Source organism: Sminthopsis crassicaudata, chromosome 2, assembly GCF_048593235.1.
Source record: "Sminthopsis crassicaudata isolate SCR6 chromosome 2, ASM4859323v1, whole genome shotgun sequence".
Classification (NCBI taxonomy): domain Eukaryota; kingdom Metazoa; phylum Chordata; class Mammalia; order Dasyuromorphia; family Dasyuridae; genus Sminthopsis; species Sminthopsis crassicaudata.
Window position 1 is genome coordinate 543,706,231 of NC_133618.1, and position 20,114 is coordinate 543,726,344.

Genomic DNA, 20,114 nt, shown 5'->3' on the forward strand with positions numbered 1-20,114 from the left:
TTATAAATTGAATCATAGTTGAAACATAATAGAGAAATTTGCTATTTGAAAAAAGAAGCTCATGAAGCAGTCTTGCTACAAAATAGATTCTCTCTTTGCAATGCAAATATTTGTCCCTTAACTTATTCATTTTCTAAATTCGAGCTTATGTATGATAAGTTTGCTTAAAGTAGGATGTGCCTGCAAAATAATAACCATCAAAATTCTATTATCTGTGTAGGCAGAGAGGGGTTTTGATTTGATTTAGGATTTGGTTTTAGTTTGGTTTTGGATTTCTGCATTTGGTTTCATTCAGTTTTTTGTTTTATATAATATTATGAGATTTTCTAGGCAATAGATTGACCTTCCTTGTGACATTTCCTTTGCTTAATATGAACATTAGTTTGATATAACAGAAAGACCATTAGATGGAATTTGAGAGAGTAAGACTCTGCTAACTTGGTACAGTTGGCAAAGAAATGGCTCAGTGGATAGAGTGCTATGTCTGGGGTTAGAAAAACACAAATTTGAATTAAGTTTCAGCCACTAACTAGCTGTGACCCATGTGAAGTCACTTTGCCTGCCAGCCTCAGTTTCCTCAACTGTAAAATGGGGGATAAGAATACCTCCTAGGTGAATAATGAGGATCAAATGGAATGATATTAGTAAAGCATTTAGCACAGTACTTAGCACATAGTAGGAGCATTGAATAATTGCTTCTTTCTTTCTTTTCTTCTTTGGGTATATCAGCTGATTTTTCAGTCCCGGAACCTCAAATATAAAATGGGGCCATCTTAATCAATAGTCTCTAACATCTCTTTAAAATACTGGGTAGAATAAGGAGTAAACTAATCTGGAATTTGTTATAGATAAAACACATCTAATTTAAGTGTATGATTACTAGAAAAAATTGACTATGCTGCATTCAATTAGAAATAAAAAATCATTTAGAGAAACTCATTAAATTTTTATATAAGGAACTTAAATGAAATTAATCAGTTATTTATAAAATTATGTTTAAGTTGCTATAGGGCTCCAGTAAATGTAAAAGGAAATAAAGTATTTATTCTAGGTAAGGAAACCCTAGGCAAATAGTAGATTAGGTTGTCTTATGAGTCCCTATTAAGTCCGATGGGGTATTATGCTCTTAATTCTACACTGTAGAGGTGAATCACAAAGCAGGTTGCCTCCTCTATTCTCTTTCTTCAGTGATACCCAATACCTTCATTCTGCCTGCAGGTAGCAAAGGTGCCCCCTTCCTCCAAGATGTTCTATCTTGAGATAATTAGTTTAATCCATTATCCTTTACCAGGAACATATCTGCATTTTAACAAGAGCCATCTGGATAAAGAACATAAATAAAAATACCCTGCTAGCTCAAGGAGGGGGGTTGGGGATGAGGAGGGGAGACAGAACCTTCAGTGCCTCTTAAATCACTTATTTAGGTAGAGCCAGACATTACCATTGAGAGATTTCACACCCAAAAAATAATGGAGAGGCTCATGTTTGTCAAGAATATTCAGACACATTACAAACTAAAAAATCAGCAATCTAAATCTCCAAATATTGATAACTATCTAATATATATTACATATGTCTATACATACATTAGAAAAATGGAGATTTTTTTATTCCCCTCTTTCTATACACAGTCCCTTTTCACCATAGAAGATCAGTATGTCTCATCATCCTTCTCACCCTGAAACTTTGGTCCCTCCCTCTGATTAGATTCCCTCTGAATCTCCATTTTAAGAAATGTTCCCTGACATCCATTTATTCCTCCTTGGGAATTCTATTCCTTACTCTTTGGTCTTCTTTTTCCATCACTCACCTTCTTCCCCTTGCTGTACAATTTTTTCTTTATGTATTGTCTTCCCCTATTAGAAATAAGCTTCTGGAAGGCAAGACTATCTTTCGTTTGGATTTGTATTCACATCGATTAGCAGAATGCTTGATATATAGTAAGCATTTATTAGGTGCATATTATATACCAAAGACAGCTTACATTCTCTTGACTTACATGGATGAGATTCATGTGGTATTACACTGAAATAAGAACCCCCTCCCCTATGTCCCAATTGATGGCAATTGATGGCTGTGAATTATAAATTCACAATTATTATGAATTCCTTACTTCTAGCAGCTTTTGGGGATAGGGCCACATCCTGAGGAAAGCCTTTTATGATCAAAACCTTAGTTATTACCTTTGATTCTTTCTTCCTCCTTTCATCTCACAGCCAAGTAATTATGAGGACATACTGATTCTGTTTCTAAAATATTTCTCATATCCAACTCTTCTTTATACCCAGTGTCACCACTTTACAACAGGCCTTCATCATTACTTTTCACTTCAAGTATGAGAATAACCTTCAAACAGATATTGCCATCTCACTTTCCTCCACTTGAATCCATTTTTCTTTCACTGTCAAACTAATCCTCCTTAGGAACAGATCTAGTCCCATCATTCTTCTGCTCAAAAATCCTCAGTGGCTCCATACAGAAAACAAATAAAGATCTAATTTTTGTCTGGCATTCAAAGCACACCATAATTTGATGTTTTCTTACCCTTATAATCCTGTCTTATATTATTCACCATGTATTTGCTCCAGCTTACTTAGATAACTACATCCTCTGAATATACTGTTTTTTCCTAGTGTTCTCTAAATCTGGATGTCCTTTTCCCCCCTTTATTACCTGACGAATTCCTATTTGCCATGGAAAGCTTAGCTCAACTTCCACTTCCTCCAAGAAGCCTTCACTGATTCCTTTCCTACCCCTAACTATCACTACCCTTCCTCCAACATCCTCCCCTGACCTTTTTATAACTGTATTATTTTCTATTTCTCAACTTCCTACTTATTATGATAATTATTATTAGGGATCATTATGATAACCCCTGTGTATGTGTGTGTGTGTGCACATGTGTGCATAAAAAAGTTAAATCTCCTAATTATGTCCTTGCTCATTGAGGATAGGAATTGTGTTTTATCTAAATCTTATCTGCTCAGAACAATATACCAGGCACTTAAAGTTTTCATGGATCTAAATGATGTTACCAGACTTGGAATTTTATCCAAATTTCACTGAACTTCTTACATTAAAATTTTTGTTTTTAGCTGCGTCGATTATTATTAAAGCTTTCAGTACACAAGACTATTATTTTTCATTATTTAGTAGCTAGTGCCAGTCAGCTTGTTGTGATGTAAAATTTTGAGCACTATGAAGATTTTCCCAGAAAGTCCAGCCAGACTGCTTTCCCGGATCACTTTGGCAAGATTTCATTGCCAGATCTCTGGATCAACAATTGTGATAACCAATTTTTCATATGCATATGTACATGGACATATATAAAAACAAAATGTTTAAATTTTGTCATATGTAAGAATCAGGATGACAAACTAGTCTTGGTAAGTCACTAAATCTCTTTAGCATACTCTAAGATCAGTGGTCCTCAAACTTTTTAAATAGGGGGCCAGTTCACTGTCCCTCAGACTGTTGGAGGGCTGGACTATAGTAAAAACAAAAGCTCACACTCTATCTCCACCCTGGGCTGCATAAATGTCCTGAGTGGGCTGCATCTGGCCTGCGGGCTGTAGTTTGAGAACTCCTGCTCTAAGAGATTCTTTAAGAATGTCTCGAGAGAACAGAGTCAGTCTACCTTGGAAGTTCCTTAATGGGAGTCCTAGGTCCTATTCAAAGATGGCAAAATATGTGTGCAGTATGTATATGTATATATAGTGATTCAGTTCTGTCACCTGACTACTTTTAAAACCTCACCACTAGGCCCATAAGACATCCAGACCTTTCCATCTGCCCTGCAGCTAAGGTCCTTTTTATATGCTATCTCCTCCAAATTCTGATTCACTTTTCTTGTCTAGCACAAGGCTTGGCCTAATAAACAATACAAATTATTGCTTAATAATAATAAATTTGGTTTAGTAACTGCTTAGTAATTGCTTTTTCATTTATCCATATTCCCAGGAACATATGGAAACATAAATATGCAAACATACCTTAAAGTTTCTTCCTTTTTCTTAGGAAAATAAAACAAGGAAGACTCCCAGTATATTAGATAAGTCTTTTGTGATAAACTTAAAGGAGGGCATGGACAAAAGTCATATCAGATGAGCAGATGTGGATGGAGTGAAATCTATATTGTCAAAGGGGATATTATCCATGTTGATAAGGTCAGATAAATTTGCATTTTTGAATATGTTTTATATGTATTATAATAATAATATCGATTAACATTTACAAAGTGCTTATTATGTGTCAGGCACTATGCTAAGCACTTTATAAATATTATCTCATTTAATCCTTACAATAATCTTAGGAGACAGATGCTATTATTATCCCCCTTTTTACAGAAGAGGAAACAGACAAATGGGTAGAATGTCCAAGGTCACACTGCTAGTAACTGGCTGGGACTCAATCTGAGACTGAACCCCATCTACTATGCTACCTAGCTGCCTCTTATATTTACATTAAAGATATGTATCTTATGCTATAAGGACAAATGAAGCATTGTACATACAGAGAGAACTTTAGCTAGGATTTGTGAAAGGGCAGGAGACTCATTCATTGTCCTAGAGTACACTGGGCTTCTGCTTGGGTAAGGCCTGTCCAAAGGACCCACACTGATTATCACTTCTCTTAAGCCTCATGCTGACAAAAGGTTCAGGGGTTTTAGAGCTCTACTTCACTGAGAATAGGAAGCAGGCGGGCCACTGAGGTTATTCGTGGCTTTTATTCTGCTCCCTTAGGAAATTTATGACAACAAATCTCAGTAGTGGCTCTAAAGCATCATCAGTGATTAAATATTGATGTACATTCCAGGTACACAAGCCATGTGCCACAATTGTTACAATCTCTGGAACACAACATTTTCTAATCCCTTAGTCAGAAGGAAATTTGGGTTTTACCCTAACATTTAATTCAAGCTGTTTTTATCCTAATAATCCAAAGAGAATTCAATACTCAAGAAACACTTTTTTATGCTTTCTAAATATTATCCAAGGCTTAGTTTAACCAAAGGAAAAGTCAGTGATCCTTAGAGATGAGTCCTATGGATCCGGGAATCTTCCCTAAAGACCAACTGGCCTAAGTCCTTGACCCTATCACCTTGTTAATGTGACACCCCTTGGGCTGGTGAGTCCCTCAGAATCCTGTTCATTATTTAATTCTGGGCCACACAATGCATCATGGCGTAGTGGAAGAGCAATCTGATTTTGGCCCTGATTCAGGTATTTAATGGACTAAACATTACTTGGAATACATCATGGCCCTTCTCAGCTGCCTCACTGAAATTACGAGATCTGCCCAGGTCTCTTCCAGGTCTAATGTTCTATTATGCTTTCCTAACAACATCTTAGCCATAAGAATACACAACCTACAAGCAAGCAACTCAAGCTTTATCAACCTGGCACCTTCGTTTGTCTACCTTGAATTTCAAAGGAAAATATAGGTACTTAAAAGTATCTTTGGAAGCAGGGGATTCTTAGAAATCTCTCCAGTGCTATTTTTCTATCAACTTGGTTAAGCAATCTAAAAATGTGAATTTTCAGACTGTTTCGTGAAGCTTGAATTTTTTAAGTTCACTTGCAAAGCCAATTCACTCAATCAATGAGTCTATAAACATTTATTAAGCTTGCTTACTAATGCTTCCAGGCCTTCTGTTAGGCACCATGTTACATGTTGGGGATTCAAAGATCAAAGTAAAATAGCACCTGCCCCCAATAAGCTTACATTTCCAAGGGGAGATTACAGGTATACATATAAATATATACATGATGTACAAAAATGAACACAAGATGGTTATGGGAAGAAGGGCACTTGCACCCAGGAGGATTAGCAAAGGCTTCATCTTGAGAGCACTTCTGACCTGAGTCTAAAGGGAAACTAGAGAGTGTTAGAGTTGGAGATGAAGAAGAAGGGCATAACAGACACAGAGGACAGTGCAAAGGTAAGGAGGTGGAAGATGAGGTACTGTAGATGAAGAAATATACCAATATGGCTGGATGCAAGGGAGAAATGTGTAAAAAGAACAGAAAGGGAGCAAGGGATTAGATTATAGAGCTTTAGCTGCTAGACAGAGTAGTTTATGTTTGATCAGGAGCCACTATAGCTTGTTGAGTTCAGGGTGATATGGTTAGACCGATGCTGTAGGAAAATTACTTTGGTGGCTGTATGGAGGAGACATAAAATAAAAAAGTAGCTTAAAGCACAGAGAGCTAATAGGAGGCCATGTCAAATAGTCTAGGTGAGAAGGGATGAAGGTAGCCTAAGGGATAAAGGAAGATGCAGGGAGAGAAGGTTCCACAAGAGTGATTTATAAGGCACTGGTAACTTTGGAGAAGGCAGTTTCAGTTGAGTGAAAAAGCAGGAAGCCAGACTGCAATGGGTTGAGAAGACAATGTGAGGAGGAGATCCCCAGCTTTTCAAGAGGTATGGCTGGAAAGATAGGAATATAAGAAAATAGTTTGGAGGGATGATGGATTTAATAAGAATTTCTAAAGGATGAGGAAGACTTGGGCATTTTGGAGGTAGATATCAGGGAAGGAACCAGTAGAAAGGAAGATAGTGATGCTTAGAAAAAGAGGAGGAAAATGGAGAAGACAATCTACTAGAGAAGGTGAGAGGAGATAGGATCAAAGGAGCAGGTGAAGGGGCTTGACCTTTGGCAAGGAGGAAGGCCATCATTACATCAGACACTAGAGGAGAGCACAAAATGATTGAGAAAGTTAAATAGGGATAAGATTAATTAAATTTTTCTTTTATTCCATTTCTCCATTTCTGGAATAAGGGGGAAGAAGTTTGACCTAATAGAGAAACAGATGGAAAAAACTGAAACCCATTCCATTTCCACTTTAATCACCGAATCTATCTTTGTTTCAGAGCACCTTATTTGTGGAACAGCCAGGAGGCCAGCATGACTGGGGAGTAAGGTATTAGAAGACTGCAAAATGGGGGTAAATACCTTCTCTTCTACTTTATAGGTAGATCAAATATATTTGAAATAATAAACATAATAAATGATATTATTTTAATACTAAATAGTTTACAGCTGTCAGATGCTGTTATGTACATATTGGCAAAATATTGAACAGGAGAGAATGAAAAATCATGCTTTACTCATGAAAAATACCCTAGATCCTTAATTCTGGGTTACCATTGACACCAGTTTCTCAACCATTGTACCTCTCTCCCACTCCTCACTTCCCTCATTCCTCTGTCATTAACACTTTCTTCTACATCCCGTTACACCCTCTCCCAGGGACATGACCAGCCCCTGTGCAATGCTGGGGATTTTTTTTTCCCCATTAAGTCAGTTTTATCACCAAGCAGCACGGCAGCAAACCCAACTGTCTCTCTGATCTGCAATTCATGCTTCCTGTAACATCATTCTATATGAGCCACTGACCAATCTTAATAAGGAAGCCCAATAACTAGGATCCAAAAAACTTTCCAGAAATATATCCACCCAATCCTCAAAAGGCTCCAATTTCTGAGGCAAGCCTACTTTGTGCAGGTCTAGCTCAAGTTTTTTAGAATTCTAGAGAAAAATAGATTAACAGGGAAAAGATGGTCCTCATCACTTCCAAATTTTCATGGTCACTGAACACAAAAACATTTTTTTCAAGTGAGACTGAGGGAAGGTACTTGGAGACATTAGAGAGCTGTTTTAGTGAGAGAAAGCCTGAGTCAGCAGGCTGCCTTTCTCTATGTCTGGCTTTCCCCAATGGATACAGAAGGTCAGGAATTACTTGGGTACTCTCACATAAAGCCTTCCTGGCCCTGCTTTAAACTGATAACCAGGGCGGACTGGCCAGACAATGATCAGTACTGATGGGGCCCTGTGGGAATCTAACTGAACTTGACCACAAAGGATTAGAAACAGGATGAACAGTGAATTTTACACAAAGAGTACGGGGTAAGAAGAGCCAGTACACTTAGATTAGTATTCCCTATGGCCAGGAACACAATGTTTCACAGCTTTCATCGAGAACTCCTCTTTCTTTTTTAAATAAGCTTCAAAAATGATTTAATATTTTATTTTCCTCCCTTTTCCAATTACATGTTAAAACAATTTTTAACATTTGTTTTTTTAAAAATTTGAGTTCCAAATTCTTTACCTTCATTCCTTCCCATCTCACTGAGAAGGCAAGCAATTTGATAGAGAGAACCTTTTTATCTTAAAAAATGATGAATGTTTTCAAATCACATTTCCTCATGTTATTGCTTTTCACTAATTCAATTTTCTTTCCTGCTCTTATGAGAAAAGATGACTATTTTATGACTGTACCATATAAAGCCTTTTTCAAAGAAGCAAACAGCCTTTACATTTCTCATCTTTCCTTTCTTACTCCATACATTTCAATTCAATTAAAAAAAAAGGTTTTAAAACTGAATAAAATTTTTTAAACAAAAATACCCTCTTCCATGCTAATATTTCATATTCTATTATCCTAGTGCTACTTAGGAATTTCTAGAAGAAATTATAAAACAATTTGAGTATTCAAGGGTTTGGAGTTTGAGTATTCTTTCTTCCTCACACCTTTCCACAAATGGCCATAAAACTAATTTTGGTAACCTTCTAGCTGCCAAAGAATTTAAATTCCCTTGAGTAAGGGGAGTTCTGACTAACTCCACCTGTGATAAAGTGGTGGCTTTCAGTCTCTCCCCCAGCCCCAATTTAATTTTCCTTCTACTCCACTCCCTCCTACCCCCTTTTAAAGACCATGGACTTGAAACAGCTCTCATAGGGGGGAGCAAAGAGCTAATTTTACAAACAAGCTGCAGACAAGTAGTTTATCAGACTTAGCTTCAACATAGCTCTTCAAAGTTGAGTTTTATTCATCCAATTTATTCCCTCATAGTTATCATGAGAGCTGTGCTTTAGCTAAGGGCGTCTCTACCTCTGTATGAAGAATAGCTACCAAATAATTTTTAAATTAGGAAACCTGGTTTAGAAAGCAGTTAAAGCCCATTTACTACAATTCCCTGAGTTTCTTCAGCCTGGCTCTTTTGTAAGAAGTTTCCTTCTTAGGAAAGAACAGAAAATAAGGAAAGTAGAAGAATTAAGTCATCAGGTTAGCAACACAGCCACTCTCAAGTACGAAACTACTTCAAAGTAACCAGGAGCATGTCCACGTGCTGGACACCTGAAGCTAAAGGTTTAAGAACTTCTGCCACCTCCCTCCAAACTCCACACCTGAAAGCTAAATTAACAGCTCAGTCAAAAGTGAAAATTGCCTATTGATAAATATCCTTGCCAAGCTAGAAGCAAGAGGAAGTAAATCTTTACCTTACAAGCTGCTAACATGTCAGACACCGCTTTTCGGCTCAGATTTGCAGTAGCAATCACATCCTCCTGTCTGCACGAGTTCCCAGCGGCCACGGCTTTGGCGGTTGCCATAGTGATGCCTTTCGTCATCCTTATCGATTCTTCAGGTGATGATGTCTTTTCTGGCACTTCCTTTGACTGAAATACCTGGAAGGTAAGAGGAGAAAGGGGGAAAAAAAAACAACCCACAACTTATTTCTCTCTTTGTCAGGCCACCGCCCGGTGCCTCAAAACAGATGCAGCAATTGGAAACAACCTTCAAATGGCAGGAAATTAGAAATTTAATTTGAGTACAGTAATATCATTCTTGCTTGTCAAGACTCTAGCCCTGATAAGCCTCTAACACCTACACAAGGAACAGGCTGTGGAAGGCATGCGTAAAATATTAACCCATTCACTTGCAGAACTGACACCCAATATTTTTAATTTAAACTGTCCTGGGAGAGTAACTGTTTTAGCCCCCCATCCTTTTCCTTCTTTCATACTGCTGCCCCAGCAGCTCTAAAGACCATGCAGTCCCTTGATTTGTTTGTGGATTGCAGGGCAGAACTGACCTGGATGCATCTCAGAGGACTCATGTATCTCTCTTTAAAGGGGTGTGGGGTTGGGGGAAATGAGGCATTGAGCTCACTCTATTCTTAGCCTCTCTTACAAATATAACTGCATAATTGTGCAGAGGAGCTCAAGTCGAGTGAGCTATGGTGACACTGTGAATTATTTAGCAACACATACATCTTTAGAGATGCTGAAATAAATTAACCATGGTAAATGTATATCCTACTTTAAAGCTGCACCAATCAATCAAATCAAAGAATACTGGGTGGGTGGCCGGCTGTTTCAAGTTTGTATTCCTATGTCTTTTTTTCTATCTTTTTCCCCCCTGGGGTTGATTATAAATGCCGTTCACTTTGTACTGGACATTAGTTACTTAAGAAAAAGGACCAGCATCCTGACAGTACTTGATTTGGGATTTTCTTGGCAAAGATACTAAAGTGGTTTGCTATTTCCTTTTATAGTTCATTTTACAAATTAGGAAACTGAGGCAAAGAGGGTTAACTAACTTGGCCAGGGTCATATAGTTAGCATCTGAGGGGGGGATTTGAATTCAGGTCCTTCTTACTCCAGGCCTGCCAGTGTATCCACTGGACCACTTGGCTGCTCTAATTCCAGATTAGTACGAGCATCTCCTAGAAACTTCAAGGAAGCACTTTTCTAGAGGGTTTTCCTTAGGCAGGGAGACGAAGAGAGAGCTCCCTATCAGAAGATCTAACTCGAGAAGCATCATTCCAATGATGAAGGGAGGGGGGGAAAAAGATGGAAAATAGCAGAGGACTGTAGTGGGGGTGTAGATATATTTGGGAGACAATTTGTATATGAACAGAGCCCTCCTTTTTTTGACTCTTTGGGAAACTCTGGGTGAGCACAAAGGCTCCAAAGCTCTGGCGTGATTGGGATGAGTAGTTCTGAAACATTGGTTGGAATAAATACAGTATTTTCATTTTAATCCTTCAAGTACAAACTAATGCTAAATCAACTAAGGTCTAAACAATTAACTTAAGTCAACAAGGTGGAAGTAAGTGCCTCCCAGGCAAACACTAATGGAATTTCTCCATTCTACTAATAGGTGTGAGTTTATTTTATCATAGGTGATAACTCATAGAAGAAGGAGTAGGAGAGTCACATAACTACAGTTGAATTTATGCCCAAAATTCCTTAAAAAAAGGTTCTAATAGATTATTGTCTATTTTCAGTTAATTCCTTAGGAGAATTAGGATAATGAATGACAGGACATAATGAGGAAAGAAAAGAGGAGGAAGAGTAATAAGAACAGATATTAATGAACCAAAATCCTCTTTCTGCAGTGTAACATTTCATATCTGAAAGACATGGGGCAGATTAAGTTAGGTGCATTGTATGACAGCATTATCTACAAACAGAAGGAAGTGAGTTTTAAGGGGAAAGCTTGTAGGGGGCAATTACATGGTTCTTTACCGTGAGCTCTTGTTTTATGTACTCAATGGTAGCTTCCAGAGCTCTCGTGCCTCTGGTGGCTTCATCCTCCACAGCTTTCACTGTCTTTAGGAGAGATGTGACATTTGTTACCATCACCTAGAAAGGGGTTAAGAAAAAGAGAGAAGAAATAGTATGTGGGTTGAAGACTTTACCCTAAATCACAGGTTTGATGACATCACAAATATGTGAAATATTGAAAACTGGGGAAAAAAAAAACCCAAACAAACAAAAACAAAACCTCAACAATAACAATAAAACTTCCATTAAAATTTTGCTTTGATTTAATATAATCTTCAAATTGGAACAAATATCAATTCATTAATAAAGATTTTTTAAAGTGCCCACTTTGTGCCTTGCATTGTAGTAAGCACTAAGTATACAAAGAAAAAAGTTGAAACTGTTCCTGCCTTCAAGGAGCTTACATTCTTTTTTTTTCCCCTTAGGCACTTAAGAGATGCCCGGGGTTACAGATCTAATAAGCCTTAGAACTCCAGTCCTTCTGATTCCAGGCTGGTGCTCTACCCACAGTGCCACTTAGCTGCCCCAAGGAGCTTACATTCTAATGAGAGAACTGAATCAAAAGGGGAGGTATGAGGCAGAGAGTTCATTCAAATGAGAATAAACCAAGTAAAAGGTCCATAAGGACTTAATTAGGGTAGTATTTATGTGAATGGAGAGGGAAAGGAAAATGGGAAAGATTTGTCAGTTTAGTGGATATTCAGTGTGAGTGAGGAATTGAGGAAGACACTGAGCTTCTGAACATGAGTGAATGGAAATCACCTTCAGCTATGATAGAAAGTTCAGAAGAAGGGTGGGTTTGGGTAGGAAAGGGTAGGAAAGATGACAGATTCTGCTTTGAACATATTAAATTTGAAATGCCTTTGGAACATTTAGTTTAATAGTTTAAAAGGTAGTTGATGTAGATCTGGAACAGGAGTTATTTACATAGAGATGTCAAGGAATTCCTTAGGTGAGAGGGAGAAGGTGATAAGATCACTGAATATGACAACGCCCAGAGAACCTGGTGGGTTATGGTAAATGGGCTGAGGGGTGGAGACAGAGTGTGAGTTTTTGTTTTTACTATAGTCCAGCCCTCCAACAGTCTGAGGGACAGTGAACTGGCCCCTATTTAAAAAGTTTGAGGCCCACTGGTCTAAAGATACTGAATGAGACATTTTTTGGATGTGGTCTATATGGGAATTAGTTTTGCTTGATTATATTTAACTTTGTTACAAGAGTTTTTGCTTTTTAAAATTTTTGTTGAGAGATGGGGAGGGTAGAGAATCTGGGAGGAAGAGGAAAAACTATATTAGCTGAGAAAAAAGTTTCTATGCAACCTCCTGATGAAAATTATAACACTATTTTATACTCTCATTTTCACCTGGCATCAAACCAAGGGTTCTCAACCTTAAAACTGCAAATTCAGTGACTTGACATCCTCACTGCTCACTTTGAAGGGCAGGGAAGATGGTACTGGCGTCTCCTGAATAGCAAAGTGATACTTGTGACAGAACTACTGCTGTGTTAAACTTGATATAAGACAGGCTGCTACGTTGACAGAGATCACACAAAGTGCTGAATAAATCACTTTAATGGGTTATTTTTATCACCAGAAAGACTGTGTTGCTAAAGATGATTTCAAACTCATAGAGAACAAAACTGGAAGGTTTTAACCAGGTAATAATAGCATGCTACAAATAACCAGGTCGTGGAGAAAAAAAAAAAGACCTTTAATACGAATAAACGCTTGAGTGAGTTGCCATTTGAAAGACAGGTTGGGGAAAAAAGGAAGGCCCTCCTCTCACCTTGGCTGCACCCTTGAGTTGGTACATGGATGGATCATCGGCTGGCTTGCTGGCAGCTCCTTTTGTAGCACCGATAAGATCAGAAAGGGCCTTGGCCACGTCTTTTATGGCATTGATCAGCACCACCTACAAGAAAGAAGCCACCAAAAGAGAAGGAGGAAATCACATCACAACCCTATCTATCTTCATCTTTCAAATATGAAGAATTAAGCTCTCTTAATGACTATGCATGACTCCAGAGGTCCAGTAATAAAGAATGCTTCTGACCTGCTGACGGAGAAGTTACGGTCTAAAGACACAGAATGAGACATTTCTGGACACAATCAATATAGGAATTAATTTTGCTTGACTATGCATAAAACACTAGCATAAGAAAGACACCATGAGGAATTGGGCAGAGAGAAGGATTATCTTTGTAAAATAAAAATGTTTTGTTGGGATCTGTGATTTCAATGATCTGAGGAGCTTTCAAAATGGAAATTAATCTCTAACTTCTAGCTTTCAGAGAAGTAACTGGAATATCAGGAAGTAAAAGTGCATTGCCCAAGTATCAAAGTGGGACTTGAAACCAGACCTTCTCAACTCTAAAACCAACCTTTCCTTTACTGCACTCTGCTGCTTTTTAATAAAAACAGCCCAGCTAAATATGTTTTTAGCCAGTGGCTTTGTTGACCTGGTCTCATTTCCTACAAAGGGATTGAGACAGATAAGCAGTCACTCTGACTCAATACTACCTTTACCTCATGAGACCAAATAATTCGATATATACACTAGCATGCCCTTTCACAAAATGCATTATCTTAATCTGTTTTACTCCATGGTAACTGTGACTACTTGATACAACAAGCCCTATTTTTGCAGCATTTCTTCTCTCACTTTACCCCAGTTTTCCATCTTTCTTTCATAAAAAGAGCACCAAGTTTCTGGGAGTGGAGAAAAGATAGTAGTAGATGTTTTGCCTCTGCTTCCCATTTGCCAGCTCCTATTGTCATGGAGCACTGGGTGGTGGTCTCCCTGTATTGCTGGAGATGTATGAAGAAGTGGGCAAAAGGCATTCCTACTTTTCCTTAATTACTGAGTACTTCCCAATGAGCTGGGGATAAGCTCGGGGGAGCCAGTGTTGAATTGGCCATTTCCTACAAGAAATCAGGACAATACCTCCTGGATGTTTTCAAAGGCTTGAGAATCCACAGAAAGACACCAAAGTACTTGAGCAGCATTTAGAAACTCTGTCATCATCTCCTCAAGCTCAATTCTCACATTTCACCTTTGAAGTTAGGCTGGTCCTCTACTTTCCAAAGTTTAAACACGCCCAAACAAACTGTCTCCAACGTGTAGCTCTACTTCTAGTTATCAAGTTATAGTCTTTCAGTCCTCCATGGGGTAAAAGCAATACCACAGGAAGGAATTGTGCAAATACTTAAAATTCCACAGGGCAGCCAATTTGGATTGTGATATTATCAAAAAGAAATCCAGCAGGGAAAAAAAATCTGCAATCTAAGGAATGTTTCCCTTCTGAGTTATGCTCCAGTAGAGGATGTCAGAGGAAGAAAGGGGCACAGCCATTGGGGGAAAAGTTGCTAGTGTTTTATTAACTCACTTCAATCACTTATTAACAATGCACACAACACCATTTGCTTTCTCATATGAGTAAAAACTTTTGTCTGCTAGGAGCCATCCAAACTGAAGGGATGGGCTTGTGTAGGAAGTTTTAAGAAGCTAAGTTTGAAGAGTTTACCACCTGATGGGCTGGAATGAGCCAAAGAAACAAGAATGAGTAGTAACTTTTTCGGGGAGGCTTTTAAATGGTTAGCTGCTCACTGAACCTGCTTGTATTTAAGAGAATATAAGTGATAATTCTAGAGCTGGGACAGAACCTGTCAGGTCACTGAGTTAATTTCCTTCTCCCAAAGCCAAACATGCATGAAATCATATGTTAACTTTATGCCTTGTTTTACTTGAGAAATCTGACTGGAGTCAGTTATTTTGTATAACTACAAAGACCCTGACCACAAACACAAGAATAAGATTACAAATGAAGAACTGGAAGGACATCTATTACTTTATAGCTGATGAAACTAAAGATCAGAGAGTTAAGTTTTTATATTTAGATACCCCTAGTAATTCTCATACCTGGGTCTCAGGATCATCAGAACCCAGGCTGGCTGCTCCCAGCTTCACCACCTCGGCAAGTTGGGTGATGGTGGCTGCTGATGACTGAGCCGCTTGGGCCAGTTTATCTTGAGTTGAAGCAGCCCCTGACACCAGTAGTTTTGTATCTTCCACCAAGGCCTTTGCTGTCTTCAGGATGTTCTCCCTGGGAGCAAAAATAAGGCAGAAGAGAATAAAGGGGCAATGGACAACTTGCTGAGGCTGTGGGGTAAAAAGTTGAGATGCCCATCAGCCAAACCATGGTACCCTCAGAACCAAGACTTAAAGAAGGAACACTTAGAGAAAGCTGTTGTCAAAGAAGGTCTCTGCAGAAAAGGATTTCCTTATTGAGGGAGGGAGAGAAAGAGAGAAAAAGAGAGGGAGAGAGAGAAAGAGAGAGAGGGGACAGAGAGAGAGAGAAGAGAGACAGACAGAAAGAAACAAAGATAAACAGAGAGAAGAGAGAGGGGGGAGGGGCAGAAAGAGAGAGGGGGAGAAGAGAGACAGACAGACACAGAGAGAGAAACAGAGATAAACAGAGACAAAGACGTAGAGAGGGGGAAAGAGAGGGGGGGGGAGAAAGAGAAAGAGAGAGAGAGAGGGGGGGGGAGATGCGAGTTTTACTCTTGAAGGAAAGCAAAAAAAAAAATGTCAAGGAGCAAAATGTGAAAATCTTGGATTTTAGATCTCTCTGACTCACACACACTCTTTCTCTGTTTTTGTTAAGTGACTAGCCTAGGGTCATAAAGCTAAATATGAGGCCATATTAAAACTCAGGTTCTCCTGCCTTCAGGGCTTGATGTTCTATTCCCTGCATCACCTAGCTCTCTTTATAACCTTACATGCTATGGGTGTGCACGAGTGAAACTTTCTTTCTCATGGCTAAGAAAGCCAGCAGAAGACACTTAGCTCACTATGAAATCAGACCAATGGGGCTAGAAGAAGTCCCATATGGACCGAGGTGAAGTTCTCCACTATATTCTATGCTGAGATTTCTAAACCAATGGCAAGAGGTGCGCTTGGGAGAAGAAGTGGTGGGACTCTCTCCTTCCATGCCCCAGGAAGCAGATCAGAGCCGAGGGGGGACGGAGCAGCTGCGTGGCCGGGATGGGGCCTCCAGCAGCGCACACGGAATTCTGACAGTTCTAATTTGGGAGGTGCTACAGGAATGCATATTCCTCAGCTGCTGTTCAAGGTCCAAGCTCCTGACCAGGCAAGGAAAAGAGGTCAGGTCGTGAGCATCACTTCCCCAACAAGCTAAAACCCCAAGCTTTCTGGCCAATCCATTTCTCTATGTCCCACTGCCATGTGGTTAGTAAGAGAATGAGTTACAGGAATGATTTCCTGTTTTCCTGCGTGAGAATGTCATCCTTCACTGGAGCAGGCTTTATTTGGGTTGTGAAATGAAAGGCTCAAGAAATGATTCTACTTTTAACTCTAGTCAATAGGATTTATTTTGACTATTTGGCTTGCTCCACTTATCTTAACTGCTTTCTTTTCTAGTCCTCTTTAGGGTCACAATAAAGCTTTTTGCCTTCCGTCCTGCTTCTCCAGAACCTGAGAACGTTCCTAACGCAGCTAAAACTCCATCTTGACCTGCGACCTCTGAGAGGGTCGCCTTGTGTCTCCATCTCTGAAGCAGCCCTCCCCTCCACTCTGACCAAGCCCTGACCTGTGGTCAGCAAAGGTTTCATTGTTCTCGGCGTTGAGGGTCCCGGCTGTGGCGAACATGATGGTCGTATCCAGATCCGCGATGATGCCCGACACAGCGCTGGCGGCAGTGATGCAAGCCTGCGTCCCTTTGTTCCCTGCTTGGAGCGCAGACAGAACCAGAGAAACCTGGAAACCAGAGACGGAGGAAATCACCCAAAGACCTTCCAGTGCGACATCAAGGCTCGTCGTGGGCTCAAGCTCTCTTCCCGACCATGAAACCACATAACAGAAAAAGCAGGGCTGGGACTCCTCAGCCACTCACATCCCACTTCGGATACTTACAGCCCGTGGGACCTCAGGCTAATCGTTTGTATTTCCTGGGCCTGAGTTTTTTTTAATCTTTAAAATAAGGGAATTGGCCTCCAGACAGCCTTCTAAGTCCCTTCCAGTTCTACAGCTGTGTTTTGGTGATCAGTTTATGGATTTTGGTTCTAAATCAAATTAAAAATGAGTCAAGAAGAAATATTCACAGCTTGGATAATCTAATAATCTGGTCATTTCATACTGGGTGGGCAGAATTAACTTTTTTTGAACTTGTTCATACACCTCTGTGCCTTAGCCAGTGCAAGGAGGTTTCCTATGAGCTGGCACTTGTGTTTGGTGTCCTGGGATGCCTCTTGATCAGAAATGAACTCTGGTCAAGGAACACCTCATCTGCTTTGGATGGAAAGGACCAGCCTCTCCCCACCGCATGGGAATGATCAATATTCTAAGCACTCCTCTTTCCTAATAGGCAAAAAAAAGGAAAAGGATCTGATTTAATAAATGAGAATTCCAATTATCTACCACATGCAGAGTAGACAAAACAGGAATCAGCAACATTTATTTCCACAGTCCCATGCCTCTTAGGCAATCTATGCTGGTACTCAGTAACATGGTAGTCATCTTTTCTTTAGTTACTTGTCAAACACAGAATCTCTCTTAAAATTTTTTTTTAGGTCCCCAATATTCTCCCCAATCCTCCTTATCCCAAACTCCTACTTGGCCAATTGGAATGGGAAAACAAAACAAAAAAACCTTGTATAGTAAAAGCAAAGCAAATTCCTGCTGTGGCCATGTCCAAAACAGCTTCCAAAGGGCTCAATCTACACCTGAACTCATCACCTATCAGGAAATGGACAACACGTTCATAAGCACTCTGGAAATGTGGTTGGTCATGAAGAAGAATCTCTTTTAAAAATCTTCATTTTATTTCCTTTCCCAGACAATCCCAGGCAACAAGGAATTAATGTGTCTTTTTAATCACAGATTATTATAGGAGACACAATGAAACATAATGCTAATCAAAACGGGCAGATAACATTCCACCACATATTTAACTTGTGCACAACATTACCCTTTTATAATGATGAGCAACTTCCAATTAAAAAACAAATGACAATGGAAAGTAATAAAGGTCTTAAGGGAAGATAGGAAAGTATCCTGGAAAAAGAACTGGTTTAAAGTCTGAAAAACTGGACTCAAATCTCCTTTCTGAGATTTGCAAATTGTTTATCTTCAAGTTTCAGTTTTCTGAAGTATAAGAATACGTGTACTGCCTATTTCACCAAGTTATAAGGATCAAGTGAGATAACATTTATGAAATTGTAATATAAATGCTAGCTATTATTGAGAAGCAGTAAGAACACTAGTGTTGGAGAACCATAGTTATAACATAATGTCACTATCTACTGCAGTATTTTTAAACACTTTAAAAAATTTTGAATTCCAAAATCTCTCTCTCTCTCCAGTCCCTCCTCCACTTATTGAAAGGCAAATAATATAATATTAATTACACATCTGAAGTCAATAATTCAGGGATTCTTAACCTGGGGTCTGTGAAATTGAAATAGTAGTGGTTTTTTTATTGTTGTTAACTGAATTTCAATATAATCTGTTTCATTTTTAATCCCCTGTATCTTAAATATTTAAAAACATTCTCCTGAGAGTTTATAAGCTTCAATGCCAAAAGAATCCATGACAAAAAAAGACATTAAAAAACCCAAACATTAAAAACTCCAGGTTTACTAGAATAAATACATGAAAGGACTTAACTTGGTATCATGCAGCTGACAATGGTAATTGCATGCTTGGGGAATGATGGCTTACTAGTTACCATAGCAATGGCCAATCCATCAATAAGAACATTGATCGAGTACTCTCTGTGTACAGAGCCTTAAAACAGATGCTGCATCCAGGTAGAGAACTGTTACCCTTTCTCATGTTTCTGACCCTACTTCCTCAATTCCCAAGTATCTTTGTAGCCATATTAAGAAAAAAACAAGCAGATTTGAAGCAAATGGCCATTATGCACGAGACTTTATGAACAAGAAGTTCTGCAGAGGGCTCCCACATGCCAGGTTAAGGTACAAGGGGTATAAAAGAATAATTCACAGCCAGAGAGAGTGATTTAAGAACATCATAGTGTAAAGTAACAACTCTGAGAATGCAATTGGACATTTTAAAAAGGAAAATTATTTCAGAAAACAATTAGAGACTTTTTTTTTTTTTTTTTTTTTTTTTTTTTTGAGGCTGGGGTTAAGTGACTTGCTCAGGGTCACACAGCTAGTAAGTGTTAAGTCTCTGAGACCAGATTTGAACTCGGGTCCTCCTGAATTCAGGGCTGGTGTTCTATCCACTGCGCCACCTAGCTGCCCCTAGACAACTTTTTAAGAAAATTCACAGAGCTGTTTATTTTCTCTGATGTAGTGGAATATAAACTGAGAAAATATATATATATTTCAAGAGAGAAAGAGAGAGAGAGCACACTTCATTTCTGAATCACTAGTGCTTAGAGCAATGTCTTGTATTTAACAATCACTTAAGGACTCATCAGATTGGCTGGGGCTTATAGAAAGAAAAGAATCATATGTACAAAAATTTGTATAATAGACTAGTTTTAGTATAAAAAGCTGAGAATAAATTCAGTGTCCAAAGATTAAGAAATGGCTGATTAAATTGGTGGTAATATCACTAATATTGGTAGTAGTACTGGTAGTTGACACTAACTTTGCAGGGTTGTTGTGATCATCAAATGAAATATTAATTGTAAAGCACTTAGCATAGTACCTGTTACATAGAAGGTATTACATGAACATCAGCTATCATTATTATGATTACTACTATTAATA

General features: G+C 38.8%; 1 protein-coding gene across 1 annotated transcript in view; it reads right to left on the reverse strand.

The window, feature by feature from the left end:
- TLN2 (talin 2) overlaps positions 1-20,114 on the reverse strand; it is a 528,019-nt gene that overhangs the window by 35,025 nt on the left and 472,880 nt on the right. The window contains 5 exon segments of the mRNA XM_074294922.1: positions 9,284-9,469; positions 11,315-11,431; positions 13,141-13,266; positions 15,274-15,457; positions 16,964-17,130. Of these exon segments, the coding sequence (XP_074151023.1) occupies positions 9,284-9,469; positions 11,315-11,431; positions 13,141-13,266; positions 15,274-15,457; positions 16,964-17,130 (780 nt within the window).